This window comes from Ursus maritimus, unplaced genomic scaffold (assembly GCF_017311325.1).
Source record: "Ursus maritimus isolate PB19 unplaced genomic scaffold, ASM1731132v1 scaffold_16, whole genome shotgun sequence".
Lineage (NCBI taxonomy): Eukaryota > Metazoa > Chordata > Mammalia > Carnivora > Ursidae > Ursus > Ursus maritimus.
This window is the reverse complement of record NW_024424008.1, coordinates 50,224,460-50,252,240: the sequence shown is the minus strand read 5'-3', so window position 1 is coordinate 50,252,240 and position 27,781 is coordinate 50,224,460. Positions and strand designations below refer to the sequence as shown.

Here is a 27,781-nt window from a genome sequence, read left to right as displayed (position 1 = left end):
GTTAATAAAAAAAAAAAATTAGCTCCAGGGGAAGGACATTGTTATATTACCAACAGCCGAATTTTTCCCATTCTGGGACCTGGAAATGCTTCCTGGCACTAGGAGTACTATCAGGGTAGCAAAGACTTTCCCTTTCAGATCCAGTGACATTCTCTGCTCTCTGTTTTTGATCTTTTCCTTCTTTGTCCTTCATCCTTGCCTCTCAGAGACGTAGTCCTTCCCTTCTCTTGCCTTACTTGCTCAGGCTTGATAACTAGCGTCATTTTCAGGAGCTAGACTTCCCAGGACCTCCTTGGCATTTTGTAGGGTGATTGAAAAGACCTGAGTTCTCCCCTCTGTAGAGGTCAGGTGACCCACTTTCTTTGGTTAATGAAATATTAATGTCTCCAGTTTGGTAGCTATCATGAATGGAAATGTGGCAAAATGGAAGACCAGTTCCTTTGTCCTTTTCATTTGGGGGAATTTATTTTTTCCTCTTGTAATCAAAAGATTCTCTCTCTCATCAACTTTGCAGTAGCTTTTAGGCCACCAGCAATATTTTTCAGTATTTCCTAAAAATCTAGAAGTTAGGAATAGATATAAAGGCTGTTCTCTTTCTTTTTCACAAATCTTCGAAGCCAAAGAAGTATAGAGAGAAGAAAGAAGTGGGGGGGGGGGCTTAACATCTTCCTAGTAAAAGCCCCTTGAAAGCCAACTATGGCAGGACAAATGTTTAGGGGAGCTGTGTGTGGGAGTTGGGGCCTCACTGTTGCTCTTTTCTCTGTCTTGTTCGGGATAAGTCAGAAAGCAACACTTAAGTTTTGGCCGCCCTTGTTCTCCCTTTTCCCTCTGTCTCCAGGCCTACAGGGGTAGAAGCCATGCAGACTGGCAAGAAAGGCCTCTAATGCAGTGAGTAGAGATAGGACAGTCGCTTTTCAGGAGTCGACTCTAAAAATAGAGATATATAATACATATTTTTACAAGCAAGAAGCTGTTGTCAAGATTTTTTTTTTTTTACATGTAGAGTTAATAGTTTCAGGGTAGAAAGGAAGTAACTGTAAAAAGAAAAAAAAGTTCAAGTTTAAAAAAAAACAGGACAGTGGGACTTAGTAATGAAGGGGTTGAGTTTTATGCCCTGGAAAGAGCTGGGAAAAAGCCAGTTTTCCCCAACATGGATAGAAATTATAAAGCAGAATGTGGTGTTTTCATTACATGGTAGCAATTCTGGAAATTTATTTACACAGTAAGTTCTGAGCTGGAAAAGGACAGTCTCCAGTCTTCCTGACAGTCTTTGTGGTTAGGAAGAGGTGTTCCCAGTCGGCCAAAGCAGCACCAAATGCAAGGGGAATGAAGAGAACCCAGATAAAGAATGGTGATTCAGTATTCTTGTTTTATTGGTTTATGGCTTGTGGGCAGCTGGCCGAGGCCAGGATCTCCAGAGGCCCTCCTTGTATTTCCCTCATCAGGTAATTTCACACTCGGCAGGTCCGAGTCACTGGAAGCAGTGTGTTGACAAGCTAGCGATAGGACCCGGTGGATATACTGGGAGAATCACGTCTTCCACTAACACTGGTATCAGAGTTGACTGTGTTAGAACTGATAGGGAGGAAATGAACTTGGTCCCCACTACCTAGCCCAAGAACCAGCCTGGGTACCCAAGTACTATTCGGAGTGGGGAGTAGAGAGTAGGATAGGGGAGAAGGATGGCCTCCCCTGAGGGGTTCTGGTGGTGAAGGAAGTACGGAAGCCCTGAGGCTGCCAGCCTTTCTCCAGCAGCCTTATTACCGAAGGCAATGATGCTAGAGCCAGAAAGCCCTGCGTTTCTGACACTGGGTATAATACTAGTGCCACTCTGGGGTGCCTTCGCCAAGTTAATGGAGGGGACATCAGAGAGGGTGAGACGGCGATGAAACTGCTCTGTATTGAGTGGAGATCTTACAACTACTTACAGCTGAACAGGAAGAAATCCAGGCAGAGGCAGCAGGGCACCAACCGAATACCTGTTGAGTGAATCTTGAGGATTCTGCTTTCAAGGGTTACGTAAGAGAGTTCTCCTGTCTATCCCTCCTAGCACCTCAGCTGCAGAGCTCCAGAGGAATAGGGATTTGGGGGAGGGAGTGAACATGTAAGCAGGAAGACAGAGCCTGGCCCTGCAATATTTGCTGTGTTCCAGTTGCTTTCTCATAGAGCACCTGGGGCTGGGGGAGGGGGTGGGAAGTGTCAGTGTTACCTATCGTGTGTGGAGTAAAGGGTTCAGGTAGAGACAAGTGGAATCATTAAGGTAGAAATTCATTTGTTAGATGGAACTTCTTAGTGGGCACTTTTCATTTAAGAAAGTTAAAAAGAGCTTTTTGGCTAAGTTAGCCCTTCTTCCCAGCTCACTTTTGGTCAGGCCACAACCACAGAAAAGAAAACATCAGGCAGCAACACCCATTTTACAAGATGGGCTTCTATCTTGGAGATGCAGTCTGAAACTGGGACTGGCGAGTGGTCGTGGTTCTGCCTTCTCTAGCTCTGATCCCAGCTGTTCCCTGTCTTTGCGCTCCCTCTCCTCTCCTCTTCCAACCGCCCCCATCTGTACAAATACTCAATCTCATTATTTTTTGTTTAATTCAAGAGGCAATCTTTGTACCAATGTTAGGCTTGTTTATACAGTCCCTATCACTAAAGCAAATAGCAAACTGTGCATCCGTTCCTACTGACTTCGGCCAGCAGGGAAACGACATTGGCCCTTTCTCTGCCAGGGTACTGCAGAGAGACGCACACTGGGGTGACTTGGCTGTGATGCCACTACTTCTCGAACTAAGAAAAGAAGACTACTTTGGGTTGGAGAATCCAAAGGGATGGTGGGCAAAGGTTCAAGGCTGAAGTGTCAAGCAGCAGAATTTCCCAACTCAGGCTTGAGGTGACCAAGAATATTCCCGCCACCAGAGTGCTTCTTTCTTCCCCTTCCTGTTTCCTACAGGTGCCATTCCTGTAACCCACCTTGCCTGCTTTTCCTTTTTTTTTGTCAAGGCAGAGGCCTTTGGTGGGCAGGTGAGGGTCTTGAGGTGCTCTGGCCACCAGTGCCATCAGTGTCTCCTACTTGTGACCAAAGTGAACCACCAGATGTGGTCCAGGGGAATCTCTGTCTCCTGCCCCTGGGCCACCTCACTTCAGCAGGGAGATGTCATCAGCAAAGTCATCGTGTTGATGGCGCAGGCAGCGGAGGCAGCGCCACTGGCACACCATGAGGCAGAGCGGCAGCATGAAGAGGGCGCAGATGGCCGCCATGACGTAGGCTATGGTCATGAGGGTCGACTCGTCTGTCTGTGGGATGTTGTAGCCACAGTCTTCCATGTCCGGGGTGATAAACGGGCCTTCCACTGCTGCCGTCCTGAACTCATCGTGCACTGGGGAAAGGGCAGACGCGAATGGGCAGCTCTCATCGCCATACAGCAGTTTGGGTCATACAACAAAAAGAACTTCCTGGTAGGCCTTGAAATTAGCCCGCGAGGAGGCTCTAAGCATCTCCTTCCTTGGAGATATGAAGGAGCAGGCCAGAAAAGCCTTGCTAGGTAGAAGCACGTCTCTCCTCCCAGGTCACTGGGAGCAACCACCCTTTCTTGTATAACCATGCGGTAGGAATGATACCTAAAGATCAGTTTTCTGAGTTGTCAAAAAAGACACCCCATGTATTCCTAGTACACTCACCAGCTTCCGCCGATACTACTTGCAAGACCCCACCACCGTTCTGAAGGAGCACTCAACCCCATCACGTAGCAGCCCACAGGGTCACTGCAGGCTCAGCGGGCTGCCCGGGGATCTAGAGCTTCCATAGGGGCTGAGGCAGCTCTTGCTTCTCTGGGTCTCCGGCAGAGGTTACAGCCTGTGCAGGCCTCACCACGCCGGGCAACACGGACAAAGCACGCGTCCAGACACTAGCTTTTACAGTGTGGTGACTTCGCCTCGAGGCAACTATGACTACCTCCCAGACTGACAGGGGCCCGGGTATCCTAACTGCTGGACAGTGAGAACACGGACAGACGGAGCCCACACCCTCCTCCCTGGCTCTCTTACCATGACAAGCACTGACGGCAAAGCCAATTCGTTTTCGGGCTCGATCAAAGACAACGTAGAAGCCTTCCATGATCACAGCTCCCATCACGGTGCCCGTGGAGGACTGTGAGATGGCGAACTTGTAGCAGTCGTCTTGGGACGTGGCCACATCTTCCACTGGCCGCAGGTATTGCTAAGGACAAGCAGTCAGGGAGGGAGAGGATGTTCTCCCTCCATTCCCCCCCATTCTAGATATCTGTGCCCTGGGGCTGCTTTTCCCTCTGCCATCCCTGAGCTCTGCGGGCTTGCTTTGTGCCCCGGGACACTGCTCTGTCTTGTCTTCCAAGTTCTGGGAAGCCACGCCTGCTCCCTGTCTCCCCGTGCGAACCGTGCCCTCTTCCTGGGACCCCACCGACTCTGGCTGGGGACATACCTGTGGAAGGATGGTGATGCGGAAAGACTGATTGGTGACCTCGCCCATTAGGTAGAGGGAGATGACCGGGAAAATGTTCCAAGGGGTGGTGCCTGCCTGCCAGCACACCAGCTGCTCCCCCAGCCAGAACCCGTCCGGGAACTTCTCCGTCTGGCCAAGAAAGGGTAACAGTGAGGAAGCCGCCTCTTCCACCATCTCGCTTCTCCCACTTTCAAATAACACTGGGCCCTCTTTTTGCTTTTCTGTGGAATATCCAAACTGGGGGGAAGGCACACTGAAACCCAAGAATTTGGGGAAGAGAGCTGGAGAGTGAGGCCAAAACTCTGCACCAGGGGGCCTGTGTGATGAGCAAACCGAGGCCCATGAAAGAGACTCTCTCTGAAGACATTTAAGCAGAAGGATCTAAGGGTAGACAGCTTGGCTCTTGAGGGCTGTGACCTTCACGGACTTCCTCTAACACTGTATCATCTCTTGTGCCCCTGCCCTGAGTCCCACTGACCGAGGAGGCTGCCTTGATGGATTTGACGGCAGCTTCGAACACTTTCTTGGGCAAACGAAGGTTGGTGGTGCCACTGTCCACGATGCTCTTGTCGTAGTTGTACTAGGACGGAGAAGAGAGGGTTAGAAGAGTCGAAAGCATTTTTTGACGCCAGGCTCTGGCCGGAACCGGAAGGGTGGATCTGACTGCTTGGGGTGCCATCCTGGCTTGGCGCTTCTCTTAGGAGTATACCCTTGGGCAAGTTGTTCAGCCTCTGTGCCTCAGTTTCCTCATCTTTAAAATGAGGATAATAATAGCACCTACCTCAAAGAGTTATTATAAGGATGAAATTAATACATGTGAAGCGCTTAGAATGGTGCCTGGCACGTAGGGAGCATTCAGTAAATGCTAACTCTTAGTTATCTTGGGTTGGGCAGACATTCTCCAAATCTTGAAAATAAAAATACCTTGTATAGTGCTTTTAACTTTTCATAGTACTTTTCTATCTATTCTCATTTAACATACATTAAGAATCTAGGTAAGGAAGACCCAAATGGTTGAGCTGCGGTTCATTGGGTTGCTGTGTGCCAGGCGCTGGGAGAAACTATTTATTTTCTCTGTCTTCACCACAGTCTCTGGAAAAGCTGTTTTTCCCTCTGTTTTGCAGATGAGGAAACTGAAACACAACCTAGTAACTTGCCTGAGGGCACAAAGCTAGTAAATGGCAGAGCTAGAAACCCAGGTCTTTGCAGCTCCAAAGCTGGACCCTTCGGCTACATCATACCACACTGCCTCGCACGTGACTTGCCCAAGGCCACCCAGCAAGGTGGTGATTGGAGTCCAGACATGCTTTTTTTCCTTACCAGGCCATAAGCCACAAGGTCTCCGTGCAAGTGCCCTGCCAGTCCCTAGCCCCCAACTTGAGGTCCCTCTGTGTTACCGTTAAGTTCCTCATTGTTCTGGGCTCAGCCCCCAAACCTTTCTGCAGGTCCTGCCCCTCTGCCTTGTTCTCCCAACCTCATTACTCAGGGTCTGACCTCATGCTATGTTGCCTCCCCCTTCCCTCTCCCTGGTCCCCCTTGCTGTCGTTACCTCCTTGCAGTCCATTTTCAGGTCCTGCCCGTTGATCTCCACCCGCACAATGATGACCTCGTAGTACCACTCCCGCCGGATGGGTGTATACCAGAGGCTGCCCGTGTACAGTGAGTGGTCGATACCCCCGATGATCTAGGGACAAAGGGAGGCAGGTACCCGTGTCCCAGCACAGAGGGACAGCAAGTTACCCAGAGAGCAAGCAATGGGATCAGAGATTTCTGGGGGGGTGGCAAGGCCCTTCACAGGCCACCTTTCTCATCTTCCTGCTTCTAATCAAATCCTGTCCCAAAGTGATTTGTAGTTTCTTAAATGTGTCAAGAATTTATCAGGGGAAGACTTTACAGGATTTTAAATTATTTGTTTCCGAGTCTCGCAGCCCTCAATATGAAGTTATTTAAACCTAAACTGGCACAATAAATGTTAAATGAATGATTACTTGCTTCTATTACAAGTTTTATTTTCTCTGCGTGTTGGAGATGGAGAACCATTCACCAATTGTCCTAATTAATTAATAAATAGACTTTTAAACTCCCTACATTGCTGCCTTCTGCTCATCAGACTGAATCATCTTAATTTGAGACGTCTTTTTTTTTTAAGATTTTATTTATTAGAGAGAGAGAGAGAGCACGAGTGGGGAGTGGCAGGCAGAGGGAGAGGAAGAAGCAGACTCCCAGATGAGCAGGGAGCCCAGTGTAGGGGCTCGATCCCAGGACTCTGGGATCATGACCTGAGCCTAACTGACTGAGCCACCCAGGTGCCCTGAGAGGTCTTATTTACATTTCCTTTGAAGTTCCCTAATCATCTCATCCTTTCCAAGTTTACCATAGGTACTGAAATCCTTTCTGGAATAATGCAAAGAAGAAAAGGATGGAAAAGGAAAAGTGGAGGTGGGGAGTTTAAAGAGTTTCCTCTTGATTCTAAGCAGTGGAGCCCAAGACGGTGCTGCAGCCTTAGAGGGAGGAGAGGCAGGTGGTACCTATCCCTCTGCCCAGTGCTAGGACCTCCCCTATCCTAGGACCTACTCACCATGCTCCCTCCAACTGAGGCCAGCACTTCTGACTGGTTGAGGGGGAAGCCAGCGCCACAGAGCTGCAGGGAGAAGAGGTTGGGAACGTGGGTCTGCTTTACCAGGGAGTCGAAGAACGGCTCCAGGGAGTCATCGGGCTGTGGCAGAAAGAGACAAGACGTGAAGCGTCACACAGGGGGCCCTGATGGAAAGAGGCCAGCTTCCTGCCTAAACTGGAAGGCAGAACAAAACTTGGGGGGCGTTCCTTGGGAAAGACTATCTTGAAGCACTGAGATTTGGCAGAGAGATGGTTAGCAAGAGACACTGGCAGTGCAAGCAGGAAAGATCTGTAGAAACTTTGATCTCCATATACTTAACCTGTTTCAGGTTGGCGGGGGGGCTCCCTTATTCCTAAGCTCTTGGGAGTCAGTAGAAACCAGAGCCTAATCTTGTACCTGTCACAGCGTCCCTCACTATAGTCCTGCCATCTGCAGGGACGAGATTCCGACTGGCACCCTATCCCCCTGCTAACTAATTCTTTAGGCGGATCTGTGTCCCTCCCTTAGCTCCCCTTCTTTCCAAGCCCGTCCCTCGGTAACATGCAGTCTGTGGTGTGCAGACACAGTGTCCGGGACTCGGTCTTGCTCCTCTCACCCTGGCGATCTCAGCATAGGCCAGCCCCAGGATGCCCTCCCAGTTGGAGCCATTGATGAAGAACTTGTCTGATTCAGTGATGGCGGCGATGTTGGCACGCACAGTGACGTTGGGGCCGTGGGGGATGCTCACCAGGTCGGTGCCCAGCTCCCCCTCCCACTTGCCCTGGGTGTAGGGCACATACACGCCCTTCCGGAGGTCCCGGTATGTGCTGGACCTGTGGAGAGGAGGCAGAGGTCTGTGGAGGCGTGACCGCAACGCTGGCATTGGGACCCAGCGTCTAACCTACTCCCAAGGCCTCACCTTATCTCAGGGGCATCCCACATAAGATAAGATGCTTTCAGGCTGCTCAGCAGAACATCCCAGATCCATCACCCAGAATAGAACGTACAGTAACCTTGCAAACAGATGAGGGGAGCTGTTGTTGGGCTCACTCTCCTGTCTCTGCAGCTCCTAGCCCTAGATCTCGAGCTCAGGCCCTGCGGGGAACAAGCCTAGGCTTTGTGTATTGTGCCTGCTGCCGCCGAGGGACAGCTAGTGGGCATCTCTTCCACCCCCCGGCTCCACCAGGCTCCCAGAGAAAAGGAGCCTTTGACTGTCGCTGCCTTGGGACCCGGTGGTACCATCTGAGTGGTAGAGAAAGTGCCAGGCGAGGTGAATGTGGACCCTCTACAGCAAGTACTTCCAAAGAAAGAGGCGGCTCATGTCTCAGCAGAGCAGGTAAGTATTACACACTACTTGTATGCAACATGCCATCAGCACGTGACACCTTTGCCCGCGTCTCGTTGCGCCATGACCTAGGCCCTGTGTGTGTGCTGGGGGGCGGGCGGCAGTGATGGGACTGGGACGGGGAGCCGGAATGAAACCCTTTCCGGGTCCTCGCCATGCCCCACTCCCTGCCTGCTTTCTTCCGATAGGAAAGGCAGAAGATGCGGCAGGTGGCTTCGGCATCTGCCTAGAAGTCCAAGAATGGGATGTAAGCCTCACCTCACAGATTTCCACACAGACGCCTCAGACATTAGATGTCTTCTCACCACTTCTTGTGTTTATGCTAAGGAGGCTCCCACATCATCCCTCTCTGCCTCTTACCTTAAAAACCCACTTCAACCCTCCCTTCCTCCAGTTTGCTAAATCCGGCTGCTGGAACTCTGGGTGATGCAGGGAGACATTTTAGCTGTCGGTCCCTGATACTGGTCCAGGCAGTGGGGCTTAGGGAAGGCTCTTCCTCCACTCCCTTGAACTGTGCAATGCCGCCAGGGGCAGCCCCTGGGTGAGAGCACAGCACAGGGAGCGGTCACGCTAGCTGCTCTGCCTAGACGTCGCTGGTCTTGCCCGACACCAGATAGCCACTGGGTGGGGAGGGGTGGAGGGAACCTCCCAGTTCAGGCAGAGAGAAGAAGACCCAGAGATGGCTCTGGGAACTTTGGGGCTCCTCTCTTTCCTTCTTTCCCTCCCCAGGGAAGCTGCCCTGTCTCAGTCCTGAAGAACTTCCTGCTGGCCCCTCAACCTACCCTTTCCCATAGTAGACCTCCTCAAATCCCCCCTCTCCGCTCTTCTGTCTTGGAAAGGATCCGAGGAGCTAGTCTTTCTCCCTGAAGCCCTCCCCTGACCCTCCTGGGCCCTGGATCCTTGGGAAGGGTTCTTCTCTCTAGCTCTCCCCAGGACTCACAGCTGCCTCTGGTAGTAGCGATGCAGGAAAGGGTGGGGGGCAGCCCCCACTGCAAAGTTACTGCTGCCTGTGTCCACCAGGATGTTGAGCTGTCAGAGAAAGGGGAGAGAGAGATGTTATCCACACGAGGCTCTGGGCTCACTACCTTCATGTCCTTCACACCACGGGCAACAAAGTCTCCCTTCGGAATGTCCAGGGTAAAGCTTCTAGGCTGCAGGGCAGGACAGCCTGGCACCTGCTACCACCGTGACCGCAGACAGAAGGTGGTGTCCCCTGACATCCTCAGCATGGCCTCAGCATGGCCTTGTGTCTGCTCCTATCTTCGCTGTGGAATCGTCACATTTTCTGTGTTGTCAGAGCCACGTTATCTCTGCATGTGTGTGGTTTTCATTCCTCTTTTCTCTCTACCATCAGACTGCCCTCAGTCACTTCGGGTACCTGTCCGATTCTGTCTGCAGAGCTGGCACCTTCCCTCCTTCTCTGGTGCTCCTAGGAAGCCTATCACCCAGCGGGCAGCTGGGCTCGAATCCTGTCCAGCTCGGAAATGCTATTCTAGGAGTTGGCACTGGCCAGGGAAGCTGCAGGGACCAGGGCGGCATGTTGGTGCCACATGTTTCTGACCCTGCCTGCCAGGATGTGGCTCCCCACGAAGGGCTCCCCTTCTGTCTCAGAGGTGACCCAGGCCTCTGAGTCCTACTATCAGAAAATAATAGTGAGCCAGGAGCCCACTCTGCTGTCGCGGTGAAAACCCATCTTGTCAGGGCCCTAGGTTTTGGCTAAGTGAATACAGACAGGTGTCTTCCCGGTGTTCCTTGCAGGGCAGCTCCTTCTAGCATTTCTTTCTTGACCCTCCTTTCTCCTTCAACGGCCTGATCCCTCCCTCAGTCCAGAGCCATGTTTTGAATGCTAGTAGTATCCTCCCAGGCCAAAAGAGGAAATGCCCCTGTCCTCAGAAGCACGGAACCCTGAGAATTCAGCCCTCTCTTGCTGACTTTTCATGCCCATCAGCTCAGCAGCTCCCCTCACCTCAGGGCCCTTTTACTCCTGTGTCCTCTCTCCTCAGTGCAGTGAAGTCAACTGACCTCAGTTTTGGTGCAGACTCGACCTTGTCACCTTGGGCAAGTCACTGTGCTTCTCTGGGCTTCAGTTTCCTCCTCCCTGCCAGATCCTCCGGCTCCTTCCTGCTGTCAGTGGTCCCTGTGGCCCCGCACCTCCCCCAATGCCTGCTTAGGCCTCCTAGCCTCCCCGTGTCCCCCAAGACTCCTCCTCTCCTCTCCACAGTGGCCCCAGCCCTCTGACACTGCCCCGCCCTCCTTCCCTGCCCCCCTACTCGTGGTCTGGTTCCCATTTCCCTCCCTGCCCTTCTTCCCTTCACTCTCCCCCTGCCGGCCCTCTCCAGGGTCTCTGAGCAGCCACCCGCTCCAGATGCTGTGCTTTACGAATCAATAGAGCTGGAGGCACAGCAGTTCAGATTTCAGTCCCGGAACCCCTCCCCCACCTGCCAGGACTCTGCTCCCAGCACTAGGGTTGGCCTCATTCTTACACGTGTCCCTGCTATCACTGGACCCCAAAGAAAGAGGGTCCCCAGACCTGTGCCTGGTTTCCCTGGAATATGTGCCTGACAGGCTCCAGGAAAACACGACCACCTTTTACTCTGACACAGGGCTTTTTTTCTAAGCCCCAGCTGGTTCAGGCCTCCCCATTGCTCTCCCCTCCTGCAAACCGCTCCCTCCCAAGCCAGGAGGCCCAGGCTTCCTCAGCTGAGGAAGGCCTCCTCCTTCCACCTCAAAGCAGGTCAAGCCCAGAGCGGAGCGACTCCCACCCACCTGGACACTGGGAGTTCAGGCCCTGTCCACCCACCACGCCCTCTCCACCCACCACAAAAAAATGGGAAACCAAAACAAACAGCTGGGATTCCCTCTTGAGCAAATGGCCAAACTATCTGTTTGCTCTTTGCAAAGTGCTCCCAGCTTCGGGAGAAGGGATTCCTGGTCCCGTCCTTCCAACATTTCTTAGTCCAGCCCTGGGCAGGTTTTCTCCCCCTCCTGCTCCCCATGGAGGCCTGTCACAGGGCAGGGGCCTTAGGCAGCTGAGTCACCACTCCTTATGACACAGGGCAGGTAAGGGCGCCTGAAGGGGAGGGTTGGTGGTTGCAAGCCGCCAAGCCTCCGTATTGAGGGACACCTGGCCTCTTACTGCTCTGAACAGAGGCTGTCAGATGGGACCTCCCTCATGCCCACAGCCAGGGCTTGCAACCTGCCCGTGGCCATGCCCGCCCATATTTCCCTCAGCTGCCCTCCCCTGCTCGGGTGGGTGCCCGACCCTGGGAATGACCCCCTTTCCCTCGGGTAGAGTCACCACCGTTCCACCCCCCCACCCCGATCCAGGTTCCTCCCATTGGCATTTACAAATGCTCGAGTCTCTCCATTAAAAAAACCTTCCTTAATCTCACCTCCACCTCCAGCTCCCCTCCCCTCCTTCACAACCAAAGTTCTCAGCCAAGCTGTCTTCATTTCTTCACCTCCCACTCATTCCTCAACCCATTCCAGAACCATTTCTCCGCTGCCCCTCCCTCCACTATAAAACAGCCCTTACTACAGCTACCAGACACTTCATGTCACCAAATACAAAAGACATTTTCAAATCAGTCCTCATTTGCCTATGAGGACTTCTCCCTCCTAGATACCCTCTTGCCTGCCCCCTGGCCCGTGGGTGTCCTCCCACGGCTCTGACCAGATCTTCTCTGTCTGCTTTGCAGGCTCCCTTCTCAAGGCACGGGCTTTGGCCCTCTTCCTCGCAGGCTGTGCTCTCCCTCAGCCACCGCCCCGGCGGCTGCAGCTCCAGGTATCACCTACGTGCCCACCACTCCTAAGCTCCTAGCTCTAAGCCCTTTTCTCTCCCTTGGGGCTCCAGAAGCACGGAGCAGACATCCTCAAAGATAACCTCAAATTCAGGATGTCCGAAGCTGACCTTCCACAGTCCCGCCCATCTGCCTTTTCCAGTGTTCGCCGTGTCAGTCGATGGCGTCACCGTCCATCTGTTCTGTAAGTCAGCAGCTAGGGGACATCCTAACACCTTCCTCTTCTTCACATCTCTACCCAATGCATCCAGTCCTGTCCAATTAACCTTCTCAAAAGCCTCGTGAATGTACTCATCTCTGGCCACCTCCCTTGCCACCCCTGGGCCACGTTCTGGAATATCACAATAGCTTCTCAACCGGCCTTGGCACGTCCGTCCACCCTTGACCTCTCCATCCTGTCTCTGCACTGTGGCTAGGGTGGTCTTTTCAAAGTGCAAATCTGACCATGTTGCCTTCCCATGTCAATCATTTTCCTTTGCTATTAAAATAAAAATTTAAAGCTTTAACTTTTCCTACAGGGCCCTCTCATTGTCCAGTCCTGCCTGCACACCCAGCCTAGTTTGTCCTCTATGCCCCAGCCCCCTGCCCACAGGCTACACCCGCCTCTTCGCAGGTCCTCAGACCAGCCATGGTCCTCCCCCCCCCCCCAAGACAGCTGCGTAGGCCATTCGCTCTGCCCAGACATCTTCCTCTCTGCTGACAAGTTTGTCTACGCACCTTCCATCATCCTGCAGTCCGAGCTCAAGGGACTACTTCCTGAGGGGAAAGACCAGGTCACAGTCTCTTATTAAAATGCTTCCATAGACTGTGTCACTCTGTAGCTTCACATGCAATCTCACCTCCCTTGCATCTAATTTTGTAAAAATCCCCATTGTATCCCTAATGGGTATCCCGGTCCCTGGCAATAAGTATTCCTCAAATTAATGGCTAAAGGAAAGAAAAGGGAAAAGAGCTACTCAACCCTGTTTGTTGGGTGAAGGAGCAATCCCTCAGTGGTGCCCCAGCTGTGGCTGTGTTTAGGTGTGGCTCTAGCTCAGACCTGCCTTCCCTTCACCAGGGCTGTGGCTTGATTCAGTACCATCTTCTCCAGCCCCTGGGGCCAGGCTGACTCAGGAGTCTCTGTAGCTATTGTATTTGGAGCCCCAGGAGATCACAACCTGGGGTCAGGGCTAGGTCACAGCCAATCCCTTAACAAACAAATGTGCCCCTGGGGGCTTCTGAGGGAAGGTGGCTTCTTGGGAAGTGCTAACAAGCCCCACAGGGAAAGGTACACCTGCCCATTTCACTCTGCAGGCCAGGCTTCCCTGGAGGAGGAACAGTTTTCAGCAACAGATCTTGGGTGATGAGGCCAGTGTGGAGCCAGTGAGTTCTGGGTAAACTCTTTGTTCCCCAAATCTCACATGTCTTGGCCCCAGCTCTCCCTAGCAGACAGGGATAGTTCAGATCATTCTGGATGAAAAGAGCCTTCAGGAGTCATTTGTCCGTTAACCTAGGGAGATTCTGAAAGATCACCTCTGAGAGATCTCTAGTTACTAAGATCCCAACCTTTTATGGTAGCCTATCCCAGGGTCCGGGGTGGGGGGGGGGGCTTTAACTCTAATCCTTCCTATCAAAGAGGAAGTCTCTTTCCTTCTGTGTGGACCTCTGAGTTGATGCGGGGAGAGCTCTTACACTCTTGTCTAGCAAGCCTTTTACCCAAAGCTGAGATGTGGAAGGCTTTCTTCCATTTTACAGAGAAGGAAACTGACATCTGGAATGAGTGGGCAACTTGACCCATCTTGCACAATAATCCACACAGCTGGACAGGAATCCACTGGTTCCGACCAACCCACATCTGGTCTTTCATGTCATTGACCTTCCCGTCTTTCACTTGGAGAGGAAGTATATGGTAGATTGCTACACTAATGAATCACACACCCCTGTATCCAGGCCCTTGCGTGATCCCCTCTGACGTCGATGCTAGGCTCGGTCATGTGACTGCTCTGGCCAATGGGACATCAGCAAAGGAGGACAGCAGAGGCTTGAGGAGGGCCTGTGCACTGGGGATTCCTCTTGGAATGCTGCCCTGAGACTGTATGTGGAGAAGCTCCGTCTTGCCTCCTTGAGGCTGGAAGACCATGGAGAAAGAGGTCCAGCAGGCCCAGCTTTGTCTGGCCCCCCGCTGACCTACCAGATGAATGTAGCCACACAAATGAGCCCAGAAAAGACCTGGAGAAGAGCCACACGAACCCACACACTCCTGAAACCCAAAAATGGCTCTTGTTTCCAGCCCCCAAGTTTCAGAGTAGTTTGTTACACAGCATCAAATACCAGATACGCTATCTGAATTCAACCCTGAAATCCTTGTCCTTGGGGGCATGTCACCAACCACGGGTCGACTCCAGTGAACATTTCTCATCACTTTCCCCCCGTCACCATGCTTCTCATGCTTCTCAAAAGCACGATGATCTCTTAGCTCTGCACCTTTGCGTATGCTGTTTCCTATGCCTGGAATATTCTCTCTGTTTTGTCTAACTTCTAGTCATCTTTCAAGTCACAGTGTAAAGATCCTTTCTCCCCAAGGTCTTGCCCTGATGCCCCCAGCCGAGCTAAGCCTCCTTCTCCTGCAGGTCCTCAATAACACCTGTGTTTCTTTGTATATCACTCATCAAACCTTTAATCATTTATGCGATGTCTGTCCCCCATCCTATGAGCTCCACAAGGGTAGGGAGTGCATTTGTACCCTCATTATCACATTCGTTCCTAGCCCTCAGCAGGTGCTCCACAACGATTTTTTTCCCCCGCCCTGACAGCAGTTGCCTCATTTCCTGCAGTTCCCTGTGACTATTCATTCTCAGCCCCAGGGGCCTCGCAGGGATAGCTTAGTCTGGGATGGTGTATGGTGACAATGATAACTGTTGCCCACCATACCCATGACATCGACTGGCTTATCCATGCAGGTTCTTAGAGCAATGGTATTGACTTCAGGACTTCCTTGGTCCCAGAGCCTGGAGTTGGCTTCATCTGCTTTCCCAAGTGAATATTCCCAGACCTGAGCTTGCCCAAGGCTGAGAGAAGGGGGCAAGGAAGCCTAACGTCAGCAGCTGGGAGTGGCTTAGGGCCAACAGAGCACACAGCTCCTGCCTCCAATGGAGTCCAGTGACTGGGTCCCATCCAGGTTCCCTCCATCTTAACCGAATCGGCTGACCCACTGGAAACCCTTTCCCTAGACGTATCCTCTGCCTTCCACTTCTCTCTCCAGGCTGAAGCTGACAACTGATACCTGGGAACCAGCAAGCTCCCTGGTGCCACTTACCCTTCTTTCGGCTGTTTATTTTATTTTTTTTTAAGGAATTCTAAGGTGGCGGGGTCATTCCAAACCTTATCTGATGTACCTTTGTGCCTTTAGACAGGAGGCTCCTTGTCCCCCAGCATCAAACCCAACTCAACTAATATTTATCAAGGCTTCCTATTCAAATGATACAATGGATGTAAACAGTCAAAAAATGTCCGTGTCTGTTCTTAAAGAACAGATCTAAGATGATAGTTTTTCAAACTTTTTTTTTTTTTAAAGCAGCAGAACCCTTCTCCAAGCTTATTCAGGACCCCAGTGTACTAAGGAGAAAAAAACAAGAGCTGTTGTCTCAGAAAGATAGGTTTTACTTCCTCGGTCTCGGTGCCGTCCCCGAGGCAGCGCTGCGGCACCTGCAGCCTCCACAGAAGCCCCTGGAAACCCCCCAGTCTGTGAGGTCTCACAGCAGCTATCAGCCACCTGCTCTTCATTGGCAGACAGTAAGTCCCTCCTACCGTCTAATCGTGTCCTGTGCATAGGTTGCGGTGGCCTTAATTTTCTCTTGGTCTGTCCTCAGCTGAAAAGATATCTGATCTCTGGCAGAAGCCCAGTCTCCTCCAGGGCACCTGGGTCATGCTCGGTACAGGCTTGTATGAGCCATTGGGAGATGCCATCGCTCATGCCTTGTGCTATTTGGCAAAAACTCTACAGGCACTGGAAAAGAGTTGGTGGGGTTTACCAGCCCAAGAGGCCGGTGCAGTCTGGACACGGGCAGAGGGGTACAGTGGGCAGTGGAGAGAGTAGCCACAGGTTGGTAGCAGTCCAGGAGACCTGCTGAAAGGGGACAGGCTGGGGCCACGGAGGCAGGGAGCTCAGCCAGTTTGCTCTGTGGCTTTGTCAGAGTCTTGGGGAAAAAAGACTGGGGGTCCTGGCTCCCCCAGTCAGCCCCTGAGACCACTGATGCGTCATTGCCCGCAGAGGGAGCACCTCCGCCCTCTCAGGAACGGCTGGCCGTAGCACCGGAGCGTGCGGTGAGCGGGTGTCAGTGAGTGCGGCCCAGCCCCCGGGCCCACCCTGCCAGGGGTAGCTGGGGGCAGCCCGAGGACCGGGGCAAGGGTCTGGCTCCTGCCCAGAGCTCTCCACTGCACAGGCCCCCAAGATAGATGTTCCCAGAAGAGAACTTAGTGGTCAGGTATGGCAGCTTCCCTGAGAGATGTTTCTCTTCCTGGATTGTCAACCAGACTTTTCTGCTTAGATATTTATTGGAGACACCCAAGAAGGGTTCCTGACCTTCTACCTTAGTGGGGGTTCCAGTCTTTCCATAACCCCCACTTGCAGCTGAACTCTCTCTCCTGACTTGGGGAGGCAGAGGAGGAGAAGTGTGTGAAATGACAGTGTGAGGGTCCCAGCAAAGCCGTCTGTGCAACCTGCGGGGAGTTGTCTCAGGGACTGGGTGGGCAACTTAGAAGTGGGATCTTGTCTAATCTTGCTTTGTCTAATTTGGATGGTGGCTCTTTGAGGTCAATGGTTTTCAACCTTTTTAGTAAAGGAAGGAAGGAAGGAAGGAAGGAAGGAAGGAAGGAAGGAAGGAAGGAAGGAAGGAAGGATCTGGAATTCCACTGTATAAAAATAAAAGCTTATAGGCAGGGAGAAGGGGGAAAGCTTGGTGATGGGAGATGTGAAAGGTCCGAAGTCTTGCCTCTTACCTTCCTCCTAACCTCCTTCATCCTTGAGGTCCCTTTATAGAATCCCACAAATCACAGTTTGAAAACCATTCGAGGGAGAGGGGGGTGGAAAACCACTTGGCCCCTCTTGGTTTCCAAGACCCTGAACCCTCACAGTTTTCTACCTCTCTGATCATTTTCTCTTGCTCCCTTGAGCCCCAGTCTACATTCAATAATCTTTCCCTATTCATCCTCCCTCCCCCCCTTTCCCTCCATTCTCTTAAAGAACAAGCCCATTTGCTGACTTGGCTTCCAAACTACCTCATTGCAGGGGACTCCGGAGTCTACCTGTCCAGTCCTCACTTCTCTCCTGGTTTCCAGATCCCCAATGCTCAGCTAGTTGCTGGATCCATCAATAAGAATGGCCTACTGGCATCTCAAAGGCAACCAACATGACCCAGACTGGAGAACACAGGAAAGAACCTAGTATTTGGACTTGGAATCCAAAGACCTGGATTTGAACCCTGGCTCTGTTTTCCTTAGCTGGGTCTCTTTGGGCAGACCACTTAGTCTCTCTGAGCCTTAGTTTCCTCACTCCCCAAATGGACATGCCAGTACTTATCCCTTGTAATTAAAGCAGAATCACAAGCATGGAATTTTGATGACCCAGATTGTTCTTTAAAAGTTTGCTCCTTTTGTTGTGTTTCCTGATAAAAAAGAGAGGTCAAGGAGGGGAACCTCTTCTCTTCCCTCTCCCTCCCCAGGAGCAGAGAACGCCTGGTTGAACTGACATGTGACGGCTGGATCTCTGAGGACCTTCCCTCCTTTCTGTCCTCACTGCCACCAGCATCTTTCAGGCCCTTGTGTCCTGACTGAGATCCTAGTCCCAGGCTCTAGACAATCCAGCTACGTTCCACCCCGTAGTTGTCTTCCCTGAACCATTGCCCTTCTTGTATACTCAAAGGGCCTCTTGCTGCCTACAGAATACAACCCAACCTCTTTACTCTGCCTCCCAGCATCCCTGCCACAACTCCCAGCTTCTCAGCCCAGCTCATGCATGCCTCTCTTCATGAAGCATTTCTTTCTCCACTCTCCAAATAGCAAAGCTTTCTCATCTTTCTAGGCCATACTCAAATGCTACCTTTTCCAGCAAGCCTATCCTAACACCCTGTCCGTAGTAACTGCTTCTTTCTTTGCACTTCTAAGACTCACTGCTTCTCTTTGTACCAAATGCTTTAGGTCTTGTATGATATTTAGCTGTTCGTATGTCTGGGTCTCACACCAAATCGTGAGCTCTCCAAGGGCTGGGGTAGTGGCATTATTTTCTCTTCTGCACACAGTAGGCACTCAAGAAGCATTTGCTAAACTGCATTGACTACCACCACCAGATTTCAGTCCTAACAATCATTATTATCCTGGGTTTGGAGACTGAAGCTCATCCCATTAGAATGAGATGGTATCCTTTCATTTAAGTGAAAAGGAAGAAAGTGCTTCTTTCTCCAAGAGCTCCAGTCCTGCACTTAGAATTGCCCATCAAGAGTTCTATTTAGATGTCTTACATTTTATTTATTCACTCACTCAACATTTTTTGGTGTGCGTTCTGAATCTGCCGCTATCATAGATATTAAAGAGAAATAAGACACTGCAAAAAAAAATCTTTTTAAAAGACATTGTCCTCAAGAGCTTGATGTTCTGGGAGGGAAACAAATACAAAACAGTTATAATATGTTCTGTAATACTACTTAAGTGTAGTAAAGGGACACATGAGCAGGTGTCATGGGAGAATGAAAAGGAATGCTCATGATAAACCCTCTCTTCTCCCCCAAGACACACAGGCAGGTGCCTGGCAGAGTAGAAAGATCCAGGACAAAGGGTCTTAGCTTACGGGCCCGTCTCCTGGCCAGTTGTTTAAACTCTCACTCCCCATTTCTTTTGCTAGAAGTCACGGGGATAAGACCATTTGTATATATTGCAGGAATTACTGTCAAGAAGAAAATTATGTAGAATATATTTGAAAACTTTACATAAACTGCCACCATAAACACAAGTATATATTTGTATACCGTTACTGCTACACCAACCCCTCCTGCCAGCTGTCTTGGTCCCTCAAATGGTCTTGTTATCCTCCAGTTCAGCCCCGATCAGCATCAGGAAATCATTTCATGCCTTTTTCCTCACCCTTCACACCAGTGTCACCAAGTCCCGTGTCTGGCTGCCTTGTGACGTTCCTGCATCCTGGTCTTCCCTTCCCTTTCCGTCTTCATCACGGCCACGTGCTGTCCTTGTGGTGGTGCCTCACACCTGGACTGCTGTGACAGAGCCCGCTGTCCCCATACTCTCAGTCCCATTCTTCCTCAAAGTCAGATGTCTCTTCCTAAAAGACTGCTTTCTCTAGGTCATTCCCTGGTACAAAGAAATTCAAGCTTCCCCCATATCTGCCAACCCAAGTCCAAACCTTAGAGCTGCATAACTAAGGCTTTTGGCAATTTGGTTCTATCCTATTTACCCAAACCTGTAGCATTAACTGGACTGGGTTTCTCACTGTCTTCTGAACAAATACACATGACTCATTCTCTCATTTGTTGTGGCTTCTTCTGGTTCCAGGGACCCGGGCTAAGCGCAGGGAAGCAGTGGACATTCGAGGTAAGTGCAATGACAGTTTGGTGAGACAGGTGCCATTGCCCCGCTGGGAACAGCCTCCCCTCTCCTCGTCATCCTTCAAGACCATGCTCACAGCACACCTCCCCCGGGAGGCCTGCCCTGATTTTACCTCCTGAACACCTACAGCACTCACTCTTTGTACGACTGCAGATCAGTGTTTCTCAAACTTGAGCCATGGCCCCTGAAATTCTAACTCAGTAGGTCTGGGATGGGACCAGAGAAGTTGTTTGTAATATATCTGGTGGTAAGGGTGGCGATGGTCTGGGGGCCTGCCTTTGGGTGCTGCTCTGGATTACCTTGTATGGGCACCTACCTTTCATGCTCTACACTCCTTGTGGGCAGAAAACATATCTCCTGTCTCTTGGTGGATCAGCTCTCAAACCCCACACCTAATCACCTGGCACATAGAACGTGCTCCCCAAGTTCCACTCCTACTTGTTCGGAGCCCCACCAGGCAAGGAGAAAGGACCTCCTTCTCGACACTGCTGGGGAGAGAATGAAAGTCACCACAGAGTACAGACTGGCTGGCGTTGGCTAGGGTCCACCGCTGAAGGGTGACCCAGAGTCATTCCAACTGTGGGCTCCCTTGAAGTAGGTTCCTCAACCTATAGTGTTGAACTACAGGCCCACTTTCCCTTTCGAGGAAGGAAGGGGAAGGAACTGACATTTGTGGGCCAATTACTCTCTGCCAATTTCCGGGCCGGGGGATGTACATACGATCTCAGGGGTCTAGCGAAGTCCAGTACCTGTCCCCCCAGTTCTACATGTGTGAAACGTGGTGGCCCAGAGCATCCAAGCTTTTAGGCTTCACTGCATAGCACAGAAGAGGCAGACATGGCTGGAGAAGTTAGCAGAAAGTGACTTCATATGTAGGAGAGGTCAACCGTGCGTCCGAGTGCATTGTTCAAGGTGATTTCCCCTACACAGTCCCTTGTAATCCTCACGAGAACCTTGCAAAGGAGATCTCATTTCACCCACTTTGGAGACAAGGCACGAGACTCAGAGAGGTTGCATAATTTGCCCCAGGCCACACAATTGAGAAAAGGAAAAGCTGTGGGGTGGGGAGCTGGAATTCCTGGTCTGTCTGGAGGCTCCACAGCCCCTTCCTGTCTCCGTTCCCCAGGGTGCAAGTCCTTGCACAGCTTATCAGTAGCAGACATGGACGAGGCTGCGGGTCTCCAGGTGCCCCTGCTTTCTGATCACACCTAGCCTCCTGCTGGCCCCGGCAGCTAGGGGCCTTTCGTCACATGGATCTGACACTTGCTGGGGAAGTTATGGTACATGGGAAAGAGAAGGGTAAGTAGGGGAGACCAGAGCCTTGGCTCAGCTGGCAGGCGGGAGGTAGGCCTGGGTGGTGGGGACCTAGGAAGACTCGCTCTGTCAGGTAATTGGGGGATGGAGGTTTGTATTTCTCCCAGATCCAGTGTAAGAGCTGTCTGAGAAGTTCAGAGAAGTGTGGCTCACCCCTCTTTACACGTAAACACACTCCCACCTTCACGGACCCTCCCAAGGACAGGCCTCCCAGACACAGATCCCACAGATCCGGGGGAGGCGGGTGGCTCCCACAATGTGCAGGCTCAGATTCAAGGTGACACACACCAGCACATACAGAACCGTCCCGCCACCCGCGCCCAGGCCCACCCACAGAGGAGGCAGATGTGCCCAGTGGGCAGCCACAGCACCCCACCCACACAGGCACAGAGGGTGACCCCTCCACCAGCCACCTTGCAGGTACCGCGGAGGACTGGAAGGATGGGGAGAGCTAGCGGGGTTTTCTCCACGCTGCCACACTCCCTTCCCCCCAGTGCCTATCCGGCTGCGCTCGTAGGAGTCGCATTCTTAGAAGGGGGCTCTGGCTCCCGGGCTGCGGTTAGTCCTTTCCCCAGGCTCAATTCAGTCCCCTCTGGCCTGTGCTCCGCGGCACGGGAAGGGGGAGGGGCTGGAGTGCAGAATGCACAGGGGGAGGGGGTGGAGTTGGGAGGGGCTGGGGAAGCAGGAGTCTGTCCAGGGCTTCTGGGCTCGAGGGGAGGTCAGGAGGAGCTGGGAAACCTCGCTTTGCTGTCCCCGTGCCAGCCCAGACAGTGGGAGCAAGGGGCTGCTCCAACTCGTGCCAGGATTCCTGGGTCCTCAAGGTGCTGGGAATGATGGTCTGAAGCCCAGGTTCCCAGAGCACCAAAGGAGGGGAGAGGGTTGGGTGACCAAGACCCAGAGCGCCAGGGCTGGGAGACTTGGGCTGGGCAGGGCTGACACCTGTTCACAGTGCCCCTATCGCTTGGACCCTTCCCCAGGCCAGGTTCCCCCACCGGAGTGTTTCTCTTGCCCCAAACCCACACTGAGGGGGAAGTGTGTGAGGTTGGGGGCAAGGGGAGGGCAGTCCGATGAGGGAGTCAGGGAAGCCTGTCAGGGGAAGGGAGGTGGGAAAGGGGAACTTTGGGGGACTGCTACCAATCGGATGCCAGAAACATGTGGGAGAGGGTCCCTCCTGCTGGCACCATCCAGCCCATTTTAGCAGGGAACAGCATGCTGCACCCCACCCTCCCCTCTGCTCATGCAGGAAGTAGGGCAGGGCTGGCCTGGTGACCTTACCGTCTGCGGGGGGCTGCCCACGGTCATCTCCACGTAGTAGCCCTGACCGGACTTGCCCCTCAGGTTGTCCACCATCTCCACAAAGCTGCCCCTCCGGCCGGGCTCCTCTGGCTCCTCGACAGTCTCCCGGGGCAGGCGCAGCCCCAGGGGGGGCGCCCCCAGCCCGCTTCGCAGGGGCAGCCGGATGCCAGGCTGGGTGCCGTGGGCAGGCAGCACCCCCGAGCCCATCCACAGCAGGAGCCAGGGCAGTGCCTGGGCCATGGTGGGCCTGGCCTTTGGGGCCCTCGGGGCTCACTCTGGGACCACGTCTGGCCCTGTTGCTGCCCTCAACTCTGGGTGCTGGTGGTGGCTGCTCAGGACGGTGAGCTGCAAGGCATCAGGGCTCCAGAGCCTGCAGGCCCCTCGCCGGCCCCCAGTGCAGGCTGTAGGGATCGGGCAGGAGAAATCCTCAGAGAGAGAGAGGGGAGGAGACGGATCCGAAGCCGGCTACATCTGGCCAGCGGCGCCCAGACTCAGCAGAGGTCTGGGAGAGGACGGCTCAGGCCCCCCGGGCGGCTGGGAGGGGCGGGCATGGCAGGTAGGCGCCCGGGTTTCTCGGTCCTCTGGCTGGCCGGGCGGCGGGGCAAGGCGCGGGGGCTCGGGGCGCCCGCAGCTGCGTGTGCTGGTCAGGCCACCGTAATCCAGCTCCCAGCTCCCAGGCAGGCTGGGGAGGCGGAAAGACTTGTGGCGGCGGCTGTCAAAGCCAAAGGGTTTTCGCTCTTCCCTGGGATCGCTGGGAAGTGTAGTCTTCCCATGGCCGGCAGCCCAGCTTCCGGGGTTGGCGAGGGGTCTGGGATGCCCTCTGCCGAAGCGGAGTCCACCCTGCAGGACCCTGGCAGGGCGGGAGGGACCCGCAGGAGAGAGTGGCGGCAGACCTCGCATTCGGTCAGTTCCTTCATTCTGCATTTATTGAGCACCCATTGTATGCCAGGCATTCTTCCAGGCACGGGGGCTACACGGAGAGATAAAATGCATGTGCACCATACAAGATGATGTGGCACTGACGAGTAGGGATGTGGGGGGCCACCTGGAGATCTGGAACGACTGGGTGGGAGGAGGAGGTATTTAATTTGAGCTGTGAAGAATGGGTGGGATTTCCACGGGCAGAGATTGGGGGAGCAAGAGTAAGAGGGATAGAAGGGTATTCTAGGCAGCCAACTGCATAAGCAAGGTGCAAAGGGGAAAGCGCGGGGGCAATTTGTCTCCACTGGAGTCTGCAATCTGTGGGTCTTCTCTCACCTGAATCTTTTTGTGCCTTTGATACTCTTCCTGCCCTCACCTCCACCCTGCATGCTGTGAGCCCCCAAGAGCCTCCTCATTTCTGGGCTGCCACTCTGAGAAGTATCTGTATGTTAACTGGTAAGAGCTTAAAACAAAAAGCTTCAGGGCTCTAACAGCTTAAAGGAGAAAAGCCGTATGATTATATCAACATGTTATTTAACCAGTGTGGAAAGCTGTTGTTAAAATTCAGTAGTTCTGATAAAAACTAAGGGGGAATTTCTTAAACAACCTAACAGAAAATAATAGAAAACGTAATAGTGGACAGGCTGAACTTACTCCCATTAAAGTCGAGCTTAGCCAAGGGAAGGGCGTTATCACTACTCTTCTCCCATGTAGTTCATACATTTTTAATTTTCTTTATTTATTAGTAGGCTCCACACCCAGCACGGGGCTTGAACTGATGACCCTGAGATCAACCAAGAGTCCCGTGCTCCACCTCGGGAGCCAGGGAGGTGCTCCTCTCACGTAGTTTAGATCAGCTGAGCTGACTGCGTAGGATGAGAACCTGAAACAGGTGTTATCAATACTAGAAAGCAGGCAGAATGGAGTGAGTGGTCGCCAGAAATGCCTGACGGTCTGCTCTGCAGTGTGGCTTGCAGAGCGATGGAGCCGGCCAGAGAGCGCTTACACCCGAGATGGACTACAACAACAGCACGTACGTACCAGTGGTGGAAGTCCAAGTCAAACGTAGAAGGACAGCCTTGCTAAGCCACCAAGGGTGTCAGCCGTACCCAAAGTGATGTCAGCAGCAGCAAGCACCTGTGGAGGATTTCCAGGCAGAACCGAGACAGGCATTCTTAGCTGAGACACCAAGAGGTGGTGAAAGCAGGACTGGAATATCTAGGTAGCTGATTTCCGGAAAAAACCAGGCTCCATCTACTGTTTGAAGCCTCTGCCCCGTCTGCACTGTTTGTAAGGCAACCTGCACCATACCTTTACCTGGAGCCTGCCCTCAGGTCTTAAGGATCCTGAAACCTTGCCGTAGACCTTGATTTGGTGGAAGAGCAACTCTAACTGTAGGAAAGACCAACGAGATGCTGCAGCACATTGACTACAGAATGAAAGGTATCCTGCAAGATGGCCAAATCTTCATCGGCACGATTTTATTTTTTAAGTAATCTCTACAGCCAACATGGGGCTTGAACTTACAACCCCGAGATCAGGAGTCAGAAGTCTACTGACTGAGCCATTGGCACACTCATTGGCACCTTTAAGGCTTTTGCCAAGCTTGTGAACTTGATCCTCTGTGATTGTGATGAATTCAGGAAGATCAAGCCCAAGCATCTGAAGCAGCCACACCATGAAGCAAAGTGGGTTTGGGGTCTGGTTTGGCTACATGGGGAGAACTGGTTTCCATGACCGTGGGAGGGCCGCCCCCCAAAGATACTGGCATTTCTTGGGTACCACTTGCTGGAGCTGCAGGAGGCCCCGGGGTTGGCAGGGCAGCCGGCAGAGGAGTGCCAGCTGGTGTTGCAATCTCCCAGGCTGCTGTTGGATTAGCAGGCCCTGTCTGGGGGGTTGGGGGCCCTCTCAACAGGAAAGGACTCCACTGGGGAGAGGCACTGTAGCAGCTGTGCCGTTGCTGCTCCCGCCAGCAGTGCTGGAGCCCCAGCGCACTACCCGCCTACATGGGGGACCCCACCCACTTCTGAGGGCCGAGCACACCACCTCCAGGCATTGTGGCCCCTCCACCTGGTAGGAGACCGCCCGCGGGCCCACCAGTTGTGGTCCCCTTGCTTGAAGGACACCATTAGGCACGCCCCCTCCAGGAATGAGACCCTCTCCACCAGGAATTAGAGGTCCACTTCCCCCAAGAATGCATCCACCAAGACCCGAGGATACTGTCGATCCTTCTAAGTCACTTTTTCCTCTGCAGTGTGTCCTGTGAAACTGCGTAGAGCGTTTGTGAGCTTCTGTTCCCTCTTTGCGGCATTAATATTAGCTAATAAATGCACAGAACAATTAGAAAATAAAAAGCAAAGGAATGCTTATTTGCAGATATGAGTGGAAAATCCTAACCAACAAGGTGATTAGACACAAGTTTAAAAATAAAAATCAATTTTGGGGCACCTGGGTGGCTCAGTCGATTGAGTGTCTGCCTACGGCTCAGGTCATGATCCCGGAGTCCTGGGATCCAGCCCTGTGTCAGGCTCCCTGCTCAGCGGGGAGCCGGCTTCTCCCTCTGTCTGCTGCCCCCCCTGTTTGTGCTCTCTCTCTGTCAAATAAATAAAATCTTTTTAAAAAATCAATTAATAGATCAATGTATGTGTGGAAATTCTGTATATGATAAAGATGACACCGATACTACTCAGCCATCAGAAAAAAAAAATGAAATCTTGCCATTTGCAATGATGTGGATGGAGCTAGAGGTATTATGCTAAGCGAAATAAGTCAATCAGAGAAAGACCATTATCCTATGATCTCACTCGTGGAATATAAGCAACAAAACAGGATCACAGGGNAAGAGAGGAAAAAAACAAAACAAGACAAAATCAGAGAGGAAGACAACCCTAAGAGACTCTTAATCATAGGAAACAAACTGAGGGTTGCTGGATGGGAGAGGGGTGAGGGGATGGGGGTAACTGGGTGATGGACATTAAGGAGGGTGTGTGATGTAATGGGCACTGGGTATTATGTAAAAAAAAATAAAATTAAAAGGAAATAGAAAAATAAAAAAATAAGTACTTAGATCATACCAAAAAAAGATGACATTCGTATCAAAAGGAAATCAATACATCTTTCAATAACTGTTTTTGGGACAATTGGCTATCCATTTGGAAGGAAATAAAATAAAATCTCTATCATGTAAAAATAAACTTCAGATAGATCAAAGGGTTTAACATGAAAAATAAAACAGAAAAAATAGAGGAATATTTAATAATATGTTAAAGAAGGTCTCTCTAACAAAACTCAGAGTTTTGTTTTTGTTTTGCTTTGTTTTAATGGGTAGTCTTGACTACTGAATTTTTAAAACTTCCGTAGAATCACTTCTGGTATTCTAAGTCTAGTTCTCCCACTTAGAACCTGGGAGACTCCAGGCTATTTCCTTATCCCTTGTAGGTCTCAATTTGTAAAATGGGGATAACACTGGTACATACCTTGTAATATAAGATTTAAATGAGATAATCCATATAAAGCACTTAGAAGGGTGTCTGGCATATTGTAAGTGCTCAGTAAAATTTAGTTATTAGCGTTATTATCACTACAACATTTACAAAGTGAAAAATGACATTTACAAAGTTAAAAGATAAGTCACAGACTAGGAGACATTTGTCACGTAATAAAGAGACAAAGGGTTAATGTCTATAATATACAAAGAGCATCTACAAGTCAGTAAAATCCCCAACAAACCTGGTAGAAAAATGAACAAAGAATGTGAATAATTAATAGAATAAATTCAAATGGCCAATAAAAATGTGGGGAAAAGCGTAACTTTATTTGTAGTGAAAGAATGCAGTCACAACAGTATTTAGACACCATCACTATTTATTTATTTATTTATTTATTGCCTATCACATTGGAAATTTTTGGTGTTGGTGAACGTGTTGGTTAGACTAAAATTATTCTGTTTTTAGAGAGAAATTTGGCAATGTGTATTAAAATGTAAAAAAATGTAAGCTCTTTGAGCAATGTCATTTCTCGGATCCTATCCAACGAATACAACGAATTCAGCATGTATGTAATACCAAAACGTTGGAAACAAAATGAATGATTACCAGTAGGGGAAGGAGACATTCATTTAATGGAATCCTATTTCACCTTATAAAGAATGGAGGAACTCATTATGAACTCACCTCGAAAGATGTTAAGTGAAAACAGCACCCTGTAGAACGATATGTACATTATGATCTCACTTCTGCAAAAATTAAAAAGGATGTGTGTGTGCATATATACGCATGCATATGAATTCACATCTGCATAAACATTAAAAAATCTGGAAGATAGGACCCAACATGTCAACCGTGGTTTCCTTTGAAGTGTGAAATTCCTTCCTTCAGTTGGCTTATTTATTCATTCAGCAAGTGTGTGTTGAGAATCTACTACGTGCTAAGCCCTGTTTTAGGCAC

At 51.4% G+C, this 27,781-nt stretch overlaps 1 protein-coding gene and 2 pseudogenes across 4 annotated transcripts in view; 2 read left to right on the top strand and 1 right to left on the bottom strand.

Moving 5' to 3' along the window:
* The window catches only part of BACE1 (beta-secretase 1), a 52,356-nt gene extending 29,241 nt beyond the window's left edge, over positions 1-23,115 (bottom strand). Inside the window, exons 1-9 of one of the 4 annotated variants that reach the window (XM_008690031.2) lie at positions 22,395-23,109; positions 9,353-9,441; positions 7,684-7,900; positions 7,050-7,187; positions 6,021-6,155; positions 4,950-5,051; positions 4,451-4,600; positions 4,039-4,210; positions 592-3,371 (exon numbers count right to left, since the gene is read on the bottom strand). In XM_008690031.2, the coding sequence (XP_008688253.1) occupies positions 3,130-3,371; positions 4,039-4,210; positions 4,451-4,600; positions 4,950-5,051; positions 6,021-6,155; positions 7,050-7,187; positions 7,684-7,900; positions 9,353-9,441; positions 22,395-22,655 (1,506 nt within the window). In that variant the 5' untranslated portion in view covers positions 22,656-23,109 and the 3' untranslated portion in view covers positions 592-3,129. The other 3 variants (XM_008690032.2, XM_008690030.2, XM_008690033.2) reach the window with 3 other exon arrangements.
* Positions 23,116-24,090: 975 nt separating this feature from the next.
* LOC103662349 lies at positions 24,091-24,708 on the top strand (annotated as a pseudogene).
* On the top strand, positions 24,708-25,814 carry LOC121102858 (annotated as a pseudogene).
* Positions 25,815-27,781: the final 1,967 nt, after the last annotated feature.